General features: G+C 38.3%; 1 protein-coding gene across 4 annotated transcripts in view; it reads left to right on the plus strand.

Moving 5' to 3' along the window:
* Positions 1-1,655: 1,655 nt before the first annotated feature.
* Positions 1,656-18,530, plus strand: part of N4BP2L2 (NEDD4 binding protein 2 like 2) — a 41,679-nt gene continuing 24,804 nt past the window's right edge. For 2 of the 4 annotated variants that reach the window (XM_017731339.1, XM_008631445.2), the window contains exons 1-7: positions 1,656-1,755; positions 2,978-3,062; positions 4,239-5,677; positions 13,226-13,350; positions 13,756-13,844; positions 14,194-14,270; positions 17,428-17,571. In XM_017731339.1, coding sequence (XP_017586828.1) covers positions 3,060-3,062; positions 4,239-5,677; positions 13,226-13,350; positions 13,756-13,844; positions 14,194-14,270; positions 17,428-17,571 — 1,877 coding nt within the window. In that variant the 5' untranslated portion in view covers positions 1,656-1,755; positions 2,978-3,059. Of the gene's footprint in view, positions 1,756-2,977; positions 3,067-4,238; positions 5,678-13,225; positions 13,351-13,755; positions 13,845-14,193; positions 14,271-17,427; positions 17,572-18,530 lie in introns of all 4 variants that reach the window. The other 2 variants (XM_017731340.1, XM_017731341.1) reach the window with 2 other exon arrangements.

The following is an 18,530-nucleotide window of genomic DNA, read 5'->3' on the forward strand; positions in this document are numbered from 1 at the left end:
TAACATGTGGCTTATTTAATTAGATACAAGTAATGGGAGAACTCCCCAAATTAAATACATCTGAGACAATTACTACATACACAACATGAAGCGCTTGAGAGCTCTGATCTCCAGACATTACCTTCAAAATGTCCACGTGCAGCACATTTACTCTCTCTAAATGGTTAACTTGGGTGTTTGATGACTTAGCTTGTGTAGGGGAGCACATAATTACTATTTCAGATGGAAAATAGTTTGTTTCCTTAGGATTAAATATTACTATTAGAAAAGAATTGTCCAATAAGTTGAGAGTCTCAGTTGTAAAATATTTTCTAAGATTAAAATTAAGCACTAGCCTCATTATCTTTAGAAAATCTCATGGAAAAGGCTACAAGAATAAAGCAATATAGCCCCTTTTATTTGCAAAATACTCGTGTTAGAAGTATTCCAACAACTTTCAATTATGTTCTCCTTTCTATATCCTGTGTCACTACATTTTTCTTGGTATCAAAGGTCAGTTCCTTATCTTTTCTATTTCCCTCCCTGAAAGAACTCCTTACAACAGCAATGACCAGTTCCTTCTGAATTTTTATTTACTTCAAAACAGCTTTAGAATTTGTCTCTTTGACAGTGGATTCCACAAAATGGTACAAAATGCATGTCCCAAAGCTATAGCCAGGCCATGTCTAAATACAGGACTTTTCCCATCTACCAGGAGAATTCACCCAATTTTTTCCACTCTGAAATGGAGTGACACAGTTGTGCTACCTTTATTCCTTGGAAGCTGCCCACACGTTTCCCAGCTCTGGCTGCAATGCTGGCAATGTCTTCTTAACTAGCGCAGCACCATTATAAAAAGAAATCAATATGGGAAAATATTTGTTGCTACAATTGCGGCATTCCCACAACACACATCTCAGTGGCTTTTAAATTGGAAGAGCACTAATCTTAACAAAGCATGGCAAACTGGGATTCACTTTAACAGCTCACTTCTGATCTAGATTAAAAAAGACACATCCATACCTTTCAACAACACAAGGCCATCACCTGGCACAGGAAAGGAGATTATGCTTTGGTTGCAGAGGTAGCAGGAAGGAATGCCCGGCCAGTGGATTTGACCAGTTTTCTTTTTACCATTTATAGCAAATAAACTAATTTCAGTGACTTTATAAACCACATACTTAAAAACCTTCATAATACATTTGGGTGATGTGAAAGAATAAACGTTGCAGGTATTTAGAATGGGCACATCGCTTACTGGAGCTCTTGTGTGCAGTAATGAAATTTGGGGAATTACTGTTAGAAGACGGGAGGCTCTTTTAGGAAAAATGTGGTTTGCCTTGCACAGCATTACAAGATTCGAAAAAAAAAAAGTAGCCACGTCATATTAAATTTTTACTTTATCCATGCAGGACGGAAGGTTGCAAATCCATGTGAAGTGCAACACACGTCTAAGAAACTTGGGCAGCTTTTATCCTAGGGACAAACCTCACCGGAACTTCGTTGTTGTTCCCCCACAAAAACGAGAACGCCACCTAACGCAAACCTCCCGACACGGTGAGAAGACAACCGCCGAAGGAGAGTAAAACAGCCCAAACCCCACTGCCGGCTCCGGCCCCGGGCACTTCCCATCGGGCAGGGCGCGCGGCGCGTGCGGGAAGCTCCGCCCCTCCCGGTGCCACGCGCGAGGTGATAGGGCACAGGGAGGCGGCGCCATTTTGGGAGCGAGGGGTTGGCCGCGCTGTCCCTCCCGCGGCCGGGAGCCGCTGTCTTGAGGTTCGTGTCCTTCCCCCCGTGTGGCTGCGGCGGCTGCTGCTCGGTCGGGCCGCGAAGGGAAGCCGCTTCTCCTCCGCCATCCCCGCTGCTGCCACGGACCTGTGCCACCACGGGCGGGGAAGAGGCAGCGGGGGGATGGCGGTGTCAGCGTGCAGGAGCCGGCGGCTGCTGAGGGTCTGTGACGTGGGGGGGCGGGCTGAGGAAAATGTTTATGTGTGTGGGAGAGGACTGGGCTTTGCACCGTGGGGAAGGGAGGGAGGGGGCGGCTGACACACCTCCCCGAGGCATGGGGTCGGCGGCTGTGCCTTCACCTCGGACACGCTGCTGCGGTCCCGGGGTGGGAGCAGAGCCGTCTTCCCGCGGCTCCAGGTGGGTCCTGGCGCCGTGTGGGGAGCGCTGGGCTATGCGCCTTGTGACCGCCCTACCCACAGTGCAAGGGAAGCCAGTCAGTTCCCCTGTCTGTAGGTTCTGCCATATAGGCCTTATTTTTCCATTTGGGAAAGGTATTGTACAGGCCGAGTTCAAGGCCTTAAGTTAGTTAGTTGATTGAACCTTCTGGATGTTTCACAGGTCAGGTAAAGTGGTAAATAAGTTTGGCATCCCATGTGCTGGCTCAGGTTCAATGCTTACAACCAGTATAGACCCGAGCTTGTCCCATTCAAGAGGTGCGAATGTCAGAAAGACTGCAGTTTCCTTGAGCATACTTGCTCTCTCCTCCCCAAGGATGCAGGTGGATATGGTTTTGCATGTAGCTTTACTCTCTCCAAGGTTAGCGAGGGAAAGTCTGTTAGAGATTAGCAAGAAAGGATGTTCGTATGTGAGACAGTTATGGAGCAGCATCCTTGTCATGGGATCTTGTCATGCAGCAAGTGTTCACATGTTTGCTCTTTTAATTCCACATCAGGAAATGGGGTCTGCTTAAACACCATCCCAGAAGAAGATGAGGATATAAAAGCTAATAAAGTAATTTTTTTCCCCCAATACTGTTTTTGAGTGGAGGCAGAGTAGCATTTTTTTTTGTAGGTGGGGATAGACTCAATAATTGGTAGTAATGTCATACTTGCTTTCTAATGTCCAAAAATGAAGAACTAAGAAGATGGAGGTATGCACAAACCACATATATCTTGGGGGGAGGAGGAGAGAACATTGTACCAATTCTGAGGAAGAGAGAGAGTTGCATGGCCATGTTTCTTTGCCTTCTGACAATAGTGCTTTCTTCCAGGTACTAAAGTCAAGTGCGGACAGTAAAATCTCCTTCGTTTAGACATTTTGAGGTTGAGAATGGCAGGTTTCTCTTCCTTTGGATGGTAGGTGAGAAAGTGCCTTTTCTTGTCAGTTTTGCAAGTAAACATGACGGGATAATGGTTACTTACAAATCTTCCCATAACACTACCTACAGGTCCTTTTCAGATAAAGAAAAAAATTATTTTCTCATCCAGGATGAAGAGCATGTGATGTTTTGTTAATTACTCCTAGAAAGTTGAAATGTTTCAGAAAACAGTAGAATAAACCCTCCAGTAAGAGAAACATGTTCTTTCTTGTTTGAAACTGCATTTTCTTGGAGGGGAAGAATTTGCTCTTTATTGTGTACTGTGTAGACTTCAAAATCCAAGAAATCCAGACTAATAGATGGATAATGGCATGTCACAGTGGTTAGTGCCATCTTGCTTTGTCTTTGCTCACGTCTGAACCTTTCTGGAACTTACTGGTTTAATTCTTAGAATGCAATCTATTTGGGACAGGGATTTTTTTTCTTTTCTTTTTTTTTTTTTTTTATGTGTTTAATTTTAGAAGACATGTAAGCAAGTGATCTTGGTCCCTAACACAAAAGTCCAGAAGTCTTTAGTAGTTCCAAAACCAGAACCATAATAACAGATTGCAGCTTTGATTTTAAGTCTTACTTGACTAGTCCTAAATTACGAATGTCACCCAGCACCTGTTTGACTGGTGTTAAATGAGTTAGCTGAGTTTGGTTCATGTCACAGAAAACAATCTTCAGGGTTGAAGTATTTGCATTTTTGTTGCTCATATTAGTAGTGTGTTGCTCGTGATTTCAGGCATCAGTTTGGTGCATTGGAAATTAGCACATGCTTATCTTTAAAAGTGGTTTCAAACACTTGGCAGAATAACACAGGTAGCAGAGAACAGTCGTAACATAGGTCAGAGATCGTTGATGTAATTAAATTTTCAAATAGTCACTTTTTAAAAGCATGATTTGTAAATTTTTTAATGCATATCATAAAATGTGGCTGCTGGACTGATACAGCACTAATTTAGTTCTTTACTGAAAATGAGCAATAAATAATGTAGCAGTCTTGTTTGAACCATACTTGTGGTAGGTGATGCCTGTTTTTCTTCTGGGTGAGTACATTCTAGTTGTGGCCATGGAGGGTGTGATGTCATAGGCCTGAATAACTTCAGCTTTTTTTATACTTTATTTAAAAAATGTGCATGCTGATAACGTATTCTTTTTTGTTTCTAAGATGCTTCTTGCTGAAAGTACAGTAAGGCTCTTGGATCATCAGGATGAAATCAGAATTGAGCCATCTTCTAAAAGAATGAAGTCAACAGAAGGGGCTTGTGAGAAACTCCCTGATGTTGATAACAAAGGTACTCAGGAGAAGGTGGATGTTGAGAAAAAGTCAAATGGTTGTATACCCTTGTGTGCCTTAGATAAACAAGGGCAGCATGAAATGCAGAACCAAGAGGAAATACTTACTGGTGTCTTGGGATCCTTGAATGAAGTTCTCCCTGAAAATAATCCAGTACTTTGTAAGCCAGTTGATTTAGAAACTGTGCAGAATGTAAATCCTCCGTTTGCGTCAATAAATGACTCTAAAGCTGAAGAAGAAAAAGGCCCTTTTATTACAAATAATGCTGGTGAAGATAATATTGAGAAAAGCAGTACATTATTCTCAGTAAATAGAAATGAATCAGATGAAGACTTTTTTACAAGCAAAGATTTCATAGGACCGATTTACAAGCCTGCTAAAAGTAACAAAAAGGACAAATCTGGCAATTGTTGTGGATGTAGGAACAATGAAGGAGATGAGAATGAATTATATGAAAACAGATCTAAAAGAAAGGAGGCAAAGAAGATGCAGGCTGTTTCTGCTGCTGTACCAGAAATAGATGATGAACTGGACCAGTTCTATAAAGAAATTCACCAGCTGGAAAATGAAAATTCAGATGCTAATCTTCAGGAAAAAGAAACTGAAATTTCTCAGGAACAGCACTCTCCATTTAGCTGTAGTCAAAGCTCAGAAGAGAATTCTCAACCTGTATTGTTGGGCAGTCCGCAGCCATTTTACGAGAATGGACAGTGTTTTTTGGGGGAACAGAACAGTCAGAAAACAAGCAAAGAGCAGCAGTCAGTTGTGGAGACAGGTGGCTGGAAAACTGAAAATACTTTTAATGGCCAAGTTGATGCTTGGAACTGCTCAGTGCCTGAATTCAGACCTGCTTGGCAGACTAGTGCATCTTTCAGAAAACCTCAGGGATCTCTTCCTCCTAGATTCAACCATCAATCCCATTTTCAGATACTTAATTCCCTACCACAAATCCAAAATACTCTCTCTTCTCAGAATGGGGGGCTTTCTTATGAAAATTATCATTGTTACCATGAAAATACTGATATCAACAGTCGTGGTCCATTGCTTGATCAAAATACTGACTATTCTGGTCATATGGACATCCATTCTACTCAGGTCTTCAGGAATGGAAGTAATGATCAGAATGGACTCCAAAGTAATGGTTTCTGTGAAACCAGAGAAGAATGTTGGAAGGGTTCAAAAGCTGACAGTAGAGAAGGAATGCACAGCTTTTCTTCATTGCAGTTATCGGAAGAAAGATTCAGTTGTTCACGGAAATTGCTTTTAATCTTAAGAGGCCTACCAGGTTCAGGGAAATCAACACTTTCTCGGTGAGTAAAGACTTAAAGCTTGAGAAGTTTATTCAAATAAAAACTTTTTAAGAATTTGAATATATCTGTAAGCACTTAGGAAACTTTTTAGTTCGTGAATTAGGTTATTAAAATGCAGTAGTTTAATATTTGCTGTCACTTGTACTTAGTGAGTGCAAGTGACAGTAAATACTAAAAATATTTACTTGGGGGTTTTGTCTCCTTCAGAGTTTTGATGAACAGGAGCTCCTCTGTGTTAAATTTAATATGTTGAGCATCCATTAAATTGCGTCATCTTTTATTCTGAAATTTTCAAGTGTACTAGTATGTGATGGTCTGCTGCTTTTTTTTTTTTAAATTCTTAAATTCCCTAATTTAAAAAAAATCCCATCAAATCTATCAATGTCAATTTGACTGAACCATAAGTACATTTTCATGCCCATGCAAAAATTTTCAAAGGCCATTAGAAGAACGCTGCTACTCTGAAAATACTTGTTTTCAGTGTGTATTGATGAAACTGAGCATTGTCTCATTCCCTTTTTTCATAGTATGGTCTGTCAACTGCTTTTCTTTATTTGTGAAAAGCACACAAGGAAAGTATTATTTTTTCTTCAAAATACACTTGCTGAAGTCTGACAGGGTTAAAAGAAGATACCATCTCCAACTTGGATTTTCACTTGGTGTTTTTGGCCTAGTTCAAAAAGCACAAAATGTTGACAGAGCACAGACACTACCTGTATTAAGTGAAAATAAGTTTCTCTTGTGTATATAAAAAAAAGAAGTTACTAAGTCAGTACTTAACTGATTGAGTTTCATCCAGAAACTACATCACAGGTGGGATGTCTTCTGTAGTTGTCATCTGTTGGGTGCAAGGAGTCCGTGAAATAGATACAGTCACCATGTTCTTGTTTTTTATATAAAGGAGTAACATCCCATTTGTGGAGTTTTCCCTGATATTTAGGAGACAGTGATCTCCTTATCATAGCTAGAAATTTCTAATAGGTATTTTTCTTACATGTTTGAGTGATTTTTGCTATAGTATTTTATTGTTACTGATTGCTGTATTTTGCAAGCCTGCATTTTTGAAGCTTCATGTCCCCATGTGGTATTACTGCAGTAATTCCTTTAATATGTGAAAGCAACATAAAAAATTGGAAAAATAAGCCTGTGGAAAAAATGCTGCCTCATTCAGTTCAGGGACTGGATAATACTTAATGTGAAGATACCAAATATATTTGTTTTTCATGTTTGATGTGCTAAATTGTTTTTGAGTCTTTCTCCAAATATATGACTAATATTGTCTGAAAAAGTCTAAATATCTTCAGGTTTTTAAGAACACACATTTGTGCTTTTTTTCCTCTCATTTATGAGATCAGTTACTAATCTTAGTTAGCAGATGCGAAACTGGGCACTATGAGATCAAGGTCAAGAATAGTTACCAAAAGTGGGTGCAGAATTTGAACTGCATGGTACTTGTTTTTCAGCATATTCAATTACGTGCAGTTTCATATATTTAATGCTTGGTTGCAGTTGTGTAGCCCCATGAAATCGTCTCAGGGTCTTGGATATCTTTGGGAAAAAGTATCCCAGAATTAATGGGTGTCTATGAGGAAAATACTTGTATTATTAGTTAAATCTTAATAAACATGTTTGAAACATGTTTTTCTATGTAGCATCATAGAATTCTGCAGTGTAGACTAGACAGCAATGATGTTACATCTGAGGTCATATTAATACCTACAGGTGTCTTTGCAGGTGTGGCATCTTTGGCACCTGCAGACAAACCTCTACTGTTTGTGTCAGTAAAATAACTGTGAAGGAAAAGCAGAGAACTGACATCATCTGTGTGGATCAGCACTAGAGGGGAATGAGGTGTATCTTGCAAGTGGGTTTCCCAGTAGGAAATGACAACAGAGCCAGTAGTGAGACCTTGGAATTCCAAATTTCTATTTGTGGTTTGCACCGAGTAAGGGTTTGTAAGTACAGACGCTTTTCTTCCCACTCGCAAACTTGACTTGTGTCTGTCTTGAATCTTCCACTGAAGTTTGTTTACTAAGCAGTTGGAATTACGGGCACGTTTTTTGGAAGAGACTAGTGGATGTGAACTAGTCCATTGTTCTGCATGGAGGAATGGAGGAGGTTAGTCACTGTCACTGGATCAGGTCAGGTATGTCTTTGTCAGGCCTGATCTTAAAAACCCCACAGATTCTGTGGTGTCACCAAACTTTTCTAGTGCAGTACAGCCCACCTACGTAAGGAAGTTCTTCCTAATCTCCAAACTGAAGTTCCCAAGCCACAATTTGCATGTCCCCTGTAATAATGTGTGCTGTTGCATGGTAGAATCTGGCTCATCTTCCTTGCAGCTTCCCTTCCGGTAAGGGATGGGCGTATTCACTGTAATAGGCTGACATCAGATCTTTTACTGTCTCCACTGCCAGACTAAGCAAGCCCAGCTGCTGTTAACCTCTCCTTGGAGGTTGTATGCCCATAGCCATCTTGGTAGCCATCTGTTCAGCCCTTCCATGTTTTTCAGCATGTCTTTTGAACTGGGAAGTCCCACACTGCACACAATATTTCAGTATTGACCACACAAGAGTCAGGCAGACCTTCTCTGATGATCTGCTGGCCACACTAAACTAAAAATATACTAAATACGCACTAAAGTAAACCTATACTAAAGCCCAGGTTGTGGTGTGCCCTGCCTTTGATGAGAGTACACCGTTCACTCATCTCATTTGATGTCCACTGTAATCCTCCGACTCTTTTCAACAGAGCTGCTCAACCACTCACTTTCCCACCTGTGCTGATGCTTAGGTTTCATCAGTTGCAGAACTTAGTCTTTCCTTGTTGAGCTTCGTGGTGTTTTGCTTAGCCCAGTTCTCGGGTTTCTCTGTGGCCTTTTGGATAGAAGCCTCACTGTTCAGCTCAGTGTTGAGCCTCACTGCTGATTTGGTGTCACCTGCAAGCTCTCTGCCTCATCATCCAAGTTGATGATGAAGATACTGAAAAATATTGGTCCCACTATATCCTTTGCTGTTCTCTGCTTGCTACTGGCTGGGAGATGATGTTGGAAGTTTTGATAGTTTCTGAGTATGCTGCAGTCATCACTCAGTCCTCATTGACAAAGGCGCTTGTTACACCAGACAGTGCATTCTGGTTAGTAAAGAATGATTTGTCTTTTGCAAAACCCACATTGACTCTTCCTGGGTACCTTCATTTCTTTAACATGTTTGGAAATAGATTCCAAGAGGATGCACTCCATTGTTTCCAGAGCAGAGCTTAGGTGAGGTTGAGCAGCCATTAGTTCTTTGGGTCTTTGTCTTTACTTGCCTTAAATATGAGCATAACACCAGCCATTTCTGGGTTTAAAGAGCTCCCCTCATCTCATGGATTTATTTCCTGTGTCCGCCTGACTTAGACAATCCTAGCCCCTGAGGCCATACAAAATCCTGTTTCTTAACCATCCATTTCCAGTTTGGTTTTCCTGTTCATATCCATTCATGGCTTTTGGTTTGTGCTTACTAGCTCCTTATCTGCTTCTAAATTCTAAGCTGATTCCTTCAGTTCCTTCTGTGTCTCGTTTCTTCCCAGATTCATTTTCTCCTTGTTTCTGTCAGTGGTACTAGCTCACTCCCAACTTCATCATAACAGTGTCTTCCCTCTGCTTCCCTCTTTGCCTTGGCCCTATTTCCTAGCTCTTCTGCCAGTACCAAGTTGCTTGTTCTGGTGTTTATACCACAATGCTTCCCATGTCCTCCTATTTCAAGGCAATTTTGTTCCTTCTGTTGCCATTCTTGTGTTGGGAGAAATGTGTTCTTAAAATGCAGTATTGGTCCTGAATCAGCTTCCTGACACTACCAGATTGCTCTGTTCAAGATTGGGTTTACTGCAGCGAGAATCCTTGCATTTTCTGCTCTACTTTATACAAAAAATGAGTTCTTTTCACTCCTATTTTCTGTGCGTGTGACATTTTAAAGTTGTATGCCTTGGGCAGATTTACAAAAAGTTTTTGCAGGGCAAACGAACACATGTACTTTGTCAGATTTCACTTCCTCAGTCCAAAGCTTCTCAGAGAAAAGCTTAGAGTAACAAAATATTGTACAAATGCTTTCTTTTTATCTTGGTTTTGGAAGAGATTGACCATTTAGTTAAAAATATTTGTAAACAGTTTGGTCAGACAGATACCCAGTAGTGATAGCTTTAGCCCAAGTAACCAAAGTCTGCTACAATTCGATGGTAATGTGATCTTACAGTCCTGGGAAAAGTTACAGGAAAAGAAACTTGTATTTTTAGAATATTTTGCTACTAAAATTGGCAGCAGTAGCCATTTGGCTTTTCTCCATAAATACCTAAGCATTAATTTGAAAAAAATGTAGCTTAGTGAAATGGAAAGACCGAATATTGGTGTCATTTAAGAAGTCCCTTTTTATTTAAATCCAGTAATACATAAAGACACTTGTATTTCTCTGGGGCCATTCTTCCTCAGAGCAAGATGTTGTGAAGGGAGGAGTTAAAGCATTGGTGTTTATAGCTGAATGTAGAAACAGTGGTGTGCTGTTGTTTCTAATTATGTATTTATTTAAATAGTGTTACCAGGAGTGCTTTCAAAGGAGCGTTTACACAGCTCAGTAATGCTGCATATTTTGACACTATATTTAGTTACTGCCTATTTTTTTCCTCATCCATGATATGCTAGCTGTTTTAAATAGGTGAATTATTAGATTCTGAGATACCTTCTTTATTATAAAATCATTTATCAGAGTAGGCTAACTAGGATACAGGTTTGGGGACCATTTTAGTTTTGAAGAAGAGGGATTTGTTTGTGTGCATGCATGCACGTATGCATTGGAAAAAATGTGTATTGGTTTGCTGAGTAGTTAATGTTTTGGTTTCAACATGAGTTTTTTGTATGTCAGGATAATAGCTTCTATTAGATCAGAGAGCATGTCTGGAAAAAGTAGGTGAGCTGCTTTAATTTCAGTGTCCTACTGTGTTCAAAGGTGGGTGTTTGCTTGGAGGGAAGGTTTAGAGTGAAAAAGATGGATTACAGCAGTTGGATAATATGCTACTCATTTCAAGCATGTGCACATACTGATGCTGACTAATCCGTAATTTGACTCTCATTAGAAATACATTTATATTTTTTTCTTTCTTCATCTCTCAAAAGTGGAATATCATCTCTGTCGTCTTAGATAGTAATGATGCTTTCTTTGTATAGATATGCTTTTTGTTCTTTCTGGTTTCTAGTTATGAGCCTGGGATAAATTTTACTTCCAAACACATGTTGGAGGTGTATGAATTATTCCATATGATGTCAGCAAACAGGTTTCTGCTTTGAATTTTAAAAGTTTAAGTACTGTGAATTCTGAAAGAGGTAATTGTCAGGCTTTTAAAGTGCAATGTTCTATGATTCAATTTCACAATTTAGAACGAGGTTCCAATCACTACTGTAATATTTGAAGTTTCAGATCATAAACTCATGACTTTGTGATAGCTTGTGTGTTGTGTATGGGGTAAGGGCTCTGTTACTCTGGCCTCTTTGGTAACCACTTTGCCTTCTCAAATTCTATGGGTTTAGGATTATTGCAAATACAGTTTACTATATTAAATCTGTTATTTCAGTTATATTGATTCATTAATAATTGTGGTGTATTCTGAACTTCAAGGAATACTAACAAAGTATTTCAAGAATACACTTTGTTGATGGGTTTGCAAGATTTCTTAACCCTTGCTACTGTGTTTCTTTATTGCTACTAATGTTGTTTGGAAGATACAACAAAAGAATTGGAGTGAGTGAGTTATTCTCCAGAACATGAGCAGATGGAGTCAGTTCTTAGCAATAAAAATGAAGATGAATGTCCCATTAGTGTTGATTCTTCTTCATATATTCCTATAGAAACCTGATGCTCAGGACCCTAGGAACTGTAGGGGTGTGTCCTTCTACTCAGCCAATAGAAGAATCCCAGATATTATTTGCTGTCTTTTTTTAAGGCAGATGATTTTTTAAGATATGTGTATATACATTCAGCACACAAGGAGCGAGTGTGGAAGATGGATCCAGTTTTTCTAGCATTATTAATTGGCAAATGTAGCATACTGTAAATAAGAGAATTGGGCCATGTATGAAATCACAGCCAAGTAACTTAATATAAATTTGTTAAATATTTTATACAAGGGAGGAAGAAGGATAAAAAAATTGTTGCTGTGTGTGGTGTATGATTTACTGGTGCCGTTTGATCTACTTAGAACAAAAATAGGTGATGAATCCTTCTGCACTCTTCTAAACCAGTGTATTACACATCCTTTTGAAAGATCAAGGCTCTAACAAAACCAATTATTTATCACCGTTTAAATAAAGTGGCTGCACTTTCAATGTATCATGCTCTACTTTCTCAAATAGCATGGCTATTTGTCCTGAAGCAACCTAAAGCTCTGGAAAAGGAAGAGCAAGGAGGAGGTAACAGTTTGTATGAAGCTTTGATCATGTTACTTGACATTGCACCATTAGTAGTTTCTTCTGGTCTTTAGTAACCTGAATTTGGTTGTACATATGTCGGTATCTTAAAAGCAGAAATAACCAACAACGGAGTTGTGGGACAATAAACCTACAGGAATATAAACTAACATGAAATACAGTGTCACAGTCATTAAACTATGATCCATAACAAGTCTGTTGTTGGTGACAGGTGGCAAAATATAGCAAAGTCCTCATGTAAGAATTACAGTTAAGTAGCTCTTTGTACAGATATATATAGGAAAGCTTAGTAACTTAGAACTAGCATATCTTTGTTCCCCTTAGTTATTTGGGATCTGGCCAAGTTTTTTTTTGTTCCTGCCACCTCAGCAGTAGTGCAATCCCACATACCGCTAGTATAGTTTGGCTTCTGTAGCCTGTGGGTATGTTGCCTATTTCTGAGCTGGAATAGTTGCCTAAATTTCCATAGAACAGTGATATCTGAGTGTTGCAGCGGGCGCTACATGCTCTGTGGCATTAACTGGCTGTTTGCTGTTTTCAAATCTAAATGTGCTATAGAACTAAAAATAGATAGGGAGGCCTAAAGTCCAATCTGCACCTATTCTGTAGGGTGGACTTTAGACAGAAATGTGCTGTGGTCTCAGTTATATAAGGATTTCCTTTAAACACCAATTTCCAAGTACTTTCTGAAATTAGATTTATGTTTGGGAGAATGGGGAGTTCTCATGATCAGATTGCTTTCTAGACATATTTCCAAGTGAGGATTGAGATGGAAAATGTTAGCAAATACATTCAATTATTATGAGGTACTTGGAACTTACTCTAATATAGCCATAAAATTAGATGGATACAAACATCTCTTGGGAGTGGAGAAGAAACAACAAGTACAAAAATAGTAGAGAGGGAAAATATATTGCTTTAATTGCATTAGAATTATTGGTAATACACATGGGTGTGCTTTTTATAAATCTGTTTGAAGTTTGCAAGAAGTTCAGAAATAGGTCACAGTTCAATTTATTTTAGCTATATTATTTTGATGTGTTTATCTGTCTGAAAATTGAAAGTTAATGCATTTTTGTGTTTTTCTTTAACAGGGCTCTGCTTGGTCAGAGTTGTGATGGCATTGTGCTCAGCACCGATGATTATTTTCGTCAGCAGTATGGATACACGTATAATGCTGCTCAGCTCGGTGATGCCCACGAGTGGAACCGGAAGAGAGGTTGGAATGAATAAAAGGAATCCTATTGAGCTGTGTTACATAGGGGAAATAGAAGGGTGGCATAACATGTATGAGTGTTAGGAGTCTATATGAAAAGGAGTATATTTTATATATATATTTTAGCAAAGCATATATAGAAGTATTTAAAGTATTTTTTATACTTTAGTTCACGTATATATATACATTAAATTTTGAACTTCTGCAAGATTCAGAATTAAAAATAGATAACCTTGTTTCTTTGGGCATCAGGTTCTTGTTTCTGCTTGTTTTCATTCCTGCCTGTACCTTTTATTCTTTCTCTTAGAGTGTTTCAGTCAAAGTAGATTAGTGAAAGAAAATCTGGAGTAGTTTATTTTTATTTTGAGTTCCATGTGGTTTATTAACTTGCACAATATTTCATTGCAGCAAAGCAAGCAATGGAGCAGGGAAAATCTCCAGTTATAATAGACAACACTAACACTCAAGCCTGGGAAATGAAGCCATATGTGGAAGTGGTGGGTTTTGTTGCATGATTGTCAACTGTAACAATTTTTCAAACTTACCCTTGCATGTGATAAGTTGATATGTTTTGTCCAGAAACATTTTTTTTGCTCAAGTTTTTGGAGACAGAGACAGCTTATTGATAATGATTAGTAATTGGTATGGCAATAATTTAGATCAGTTTAAGGATTGACTTAATTTGCTTAGCCTGGAACAAAAGCTAAGACAAGCTGGGGTAGGTGAAATTCAGCATACTACCACAGCAGAGTATGCTGCATCTGTTTATTATACTTGTCTTTTATTTTTTTCTTACATTTTATGTGATCATGATACACATCACACATATTTCTTTGCTTGCTGCAGGCTCTAGAAAAAGGATACAGAGTGGAATTCCATGAGCCAGATACTTGGTGGAAGTTTGATCCTGAAGAATTAGAAAAGTAAGGTTTCTCTTACAGATGTCATGGTACTTTATATATAGAGATAGATAGGCAGATAAATATGCATGCATAAATATATATGCTGTAAGTTATATTTTATTCAAAATATTTTCTCAAGTACTTTACTAGTAGTATGAAATGTTTTCTATTTAAATGGGCATTTTGAGGTATGCCTTTACATGGAAGTTTTATGGATAAACAAGTGGACAAATAAGTACAAGCTCCATCTTGTTGGCCCAAAAGTCAATATTAAAGTTTTATTGGACATGTGTAGATCTGACTTAAAATACTGTAGAACATGGGTCATTGAACTTCTGGGTTCTGAGAATGCTTGGGAAGCTGCTTTTTTCTTCCTGGTTAATGTCCTTTTTGTCTCAGATATATCTGCATTAGAAATCTTATGAGGTATCAGACCAGCTCAGAGATATTTCTTTCTTTGAAATGTAGTGTAATACTTTCACAGTTAATGACAGAGTTCTCTCACTGATTGTTGTTTTACATGCATCCAACTGACATTGCTTCTAATTGTTTCAGCTTTGTAAAGTAGCCCTTGCAGTGCACAAAGTACTTGTGTATAATGCTTGCTTTACTGACTTGGACTTTATTGTGTTTATAAATACTCTAAAGTTTTCACCTTTTGCTCCTAAGCTACCACTAACTTGTTTCTAGAGATGGAGTCTTCTCTCTGTAGAAGTTTTTCTAGTTTGGGGTGCAGCACAGCCAGGTTAGGAATCTTAGTAATCAGGCACTTCTAAGATACTCAGCATGAAATTTCCATTACATAAGACAGTCACTTTCCAGGAAAATTCATGTTTCCACATGATCTTAACAAGCAACGGGATAAACTGATGTTTGTTACTGTTGAATTTTACTGTTCAATCATTAATTGTAGGAGTAAAGCTTTTATCTGTCCCAGAGGAAAACCCTTGAACTGTGAAGTGCTGTTACCAGTTTTTAGAAGGTTCCTAGAAATATTTTAGCAGTTCTGGTTTCTTTAAATATTTGAATAGAGGCCCATTGCCTGGAAACTTTATTTTTTGGGAGTTTAAGAAAGGTGATGATGGTAAGTTTTCATTTTGTTCAAGAGAGGGCTCTTGTTCCATCAGCAAGCTTGCTGGGGATGCAGTTGTGGAGGGTAATATGGAAGCATTTAATAGTGACAGAACTTTGCTTTTATCAATAGATTCTGTGTTCCTCCAAGGAAAACAGTCTTCCTCCTCCTATCTGTTAGGAGCTTTTGGTGGTATGTCTGTGTTAGTTCAGATAGATGGCTTTATGCTCTCTCAGCGTAGCCAAGCTGCCAAAGAATGAGCGAAGACATGCCTGAAGAGGAGAGCACAGTATTAAATGACACTATACAGCAAATTGATTTCCTTTTTTAAATCAGTTTCTATGCTTGATGCAATTTTGCTGTTAGTGATTTTATTATCCTGCCTTACTCTGCAAGGAAAAATACTTCCTCTTTCATGAAGTGATTATGCACAAGTCCATTCAATTGTGGATGAGTGTGCACTTTATGTCCAGAGTACTTGAGCTATAATCTTTTTCTCGGAGTACTAAGATAGGTGAAATATTGAATAACTTTCTGCTTCCACCATTTGGTGTTAAAAGACTTAGACTTGCTCTTCTCATTTTTTGTCTGTCATGAGTGTCAAGTGCTTTATAAAGTCTACATATTTCAAGAGGGTTGACTTTTTTCTCTACGATTAACCTTGTTCATATTTGTGAATAAAATCAAAACTGTTAAGACGCACTAAGTGATTAGTTCAACATGCAGCTGCTCCTGGGCCACTTTAGCACAGTGTAAAAATTAGAAGCATTTAAACAATGAGCCACATGCGATGTTCACTCCAGCTTCTGGTGTTGCCTCAGGGAAGAGTGTCTGTGAGAGAAATGCACTGCTTAAGCATTTTCTTCACAGAAGGAAACCTGATAAAATACACCTTAAGGAGCCAGTGTAATTTTGAATAGTTCTGAGATCTGAATTCTGCTTCCATTCTGAATGTGAAACTAGTGTGCTACCTGCAGTGTGCTTTGAACCCTTGTCAACTTGATTCTTACTTCTTTGTTGTAATAATACTCACAAAGTCATTAGGGGGCTGGGTGGTGAGGAAATCAGTCTTTTAAAATACTTGTGTGGAGTATCCTCTTTCCAGTATAGCATGTTTGTTCCCAGTGTTGATTTCTCCTTTATAGAACTGAGCAAGTTGGTAAGGCCCATATCTCTTCTGTCGCTGGCAGAAAGCACAAAGGTGCAGAAACACATTCCCTCTTTGTTTGTTGTGGAAATAATTCAGCTTGGACAAGGTTTCTTGGCAATAAGAATGTATTGGGTTATGATAAATGCTTGTTGATGCTACCAAAACATTTTGTTTCTGTTTTATGTCTCTTCTTTTAGATTCAGTTCTGTTACAGTTCTGGCAATTCTCTGACATTCAGTTTGTGCATGAGGCTTGTGGTTTTCTTTTGGCAGAGACTGAAATTCTCTGCTAACATGGATTTTAAAGTCTTATTACATAGATACCAAGGAGGTAAATACATTCTAATGTAATGTGTAAAGCCTCAGGTTCTTAATAGACCAAGTTCTTCTGAAAGTGGCTGGTCACTGAGCACTGCAAGAATAGGACAGCACGTTTGATACCTTTTCCCTTACATGTGTTTCAGTACATTTCTAAATTTGCAGCAAGTGTCAGTTACAACTGGTAGATAAGTGTTGTGAGCATGGTGTTCTGGTTCAGAAGTTAAATTGCTTCTTACTCTGTAGAGATATTTCTTGATGAGAAAATATTCTGTCATTAAGTCTTGAAACTGTGCAGTTGTTCGGGTTTTTTTATGCTAGTTTGAACATTGCTTTCATAAGGAGTAGTCTATGCTATTATTCATATCTCTACTCATTAGCTAGTATACCATGTAAAATCTGATGAATAATTAACAAAATCCTTCTAGGATAGTTCAGCTGCATAGCTGTAGTGAATAACATCACATTTCTGTATGAAGGATGTATGAGGATACAGTGTAATAAAAGCAAGAAGAAAAAATTGAGAATTCAGAGGGCTTTTTCTTGAAGACTGTAACATGCAATTATATATATACTTATATATAACTATATATAATTATAAACATACCAGACAATTTATTTAAATTTTTGTTTTTGTAGGAGGAATAAACATGGGGTCACTCGTGAGAAGATTGCTCAGATGTTGGAACGATACGAATATCAAATATCCATCCCTATTGTCATGAATTCAGTGGTACCTCCCCACAAAAACACTCCAAGACCACCTCTGCAGAGAAGACATAGGTGGGGAGACAATACAGACTCATGGAGTTCTTTCAGTATTTCCAGTAGCCAGTAACACAGTTGCAGTCAGTTAATAAGAATCTGTTATTTGCCTCTTCAAAACACATCATCGCCTCCGATAAAGTAGTGATCTTCTGTGTTTTAAATAGGCCTATTTCAAGACCCATTTTCTTCTGGAGGTTGTTCTTTTTAATGGACTTACATGTAAATAAAATTGTACATTTAATGGTTTTTAAAACTACATTTATTAAAGTTGTAAGACCTTGGGTTTTAGTAAAATATTTAATATAGTATGGCATATAGCAGAGTCTTTCTTCATAAATCTGAGACAATGACGTTGTCATAGATGAGGTAACTGTTGAGCAGGGGTTTTTATGGGTCATAATAAGGATCTTTAAAAAGAGAATTAAAGCCCCAAAAGAAGAGTTTATCTACACAGTAATCAATTTTAATGATTGTTATTTAGTCTTCTTACCTTTTTGGAGATTTTTTTGAAAGCAGTTATGTTCTGGATTGTGCTTTAGTTCTATTTGGTATGTATTGCCAGTTGGCAAAATTTTGGCATGTGCTTTCTGATTTCAGTCAAGAGGTTTGATTTTTGTGGTTGTTTTGTTGGTTTTTTCCTTTCTTTTTTGGTCTCAGAAGTTCATGTGGTAGCTGAAGCAACATTCTGCCCGTACAGTATTCACCAGCTGTAAACTCTGCAACCTGAATCATTTTTTTATTTATTCTCATTGGTAGTATATAAACTATGATGGTGGTGGCACACCACCGACTTGTTTTGTGCTGACTAAAAAAAAAAAATTAAATTTTATCACTAAACCCCCAAAATTTCACAGCTGTGTCTTTCTAAATCAGTTTCTTTCCTTTGTGATAAAAATGAGGTTTTAAAGAATTAGGCTGTCAATTCCCAGTCCACAGTTGGGATGCATCAATTCAATATAAATAGTGGATGTAAT

Source organism: Corvus brachyrhynchos, unplaced genomic scaffold (genome assembly GCF_000691975.1).
Source record: "Corvus brachyrhynchos isolate BGI_N302 unplaced genomic scaffold, ASM69197v1 scaffold103, whole genome shotgun sequence".
NCBI lineage: Eukaryota > Metazoa > Chordata > Aves > Passeriformes > Corvidae > Corvus > Corvus brachyrhynchos.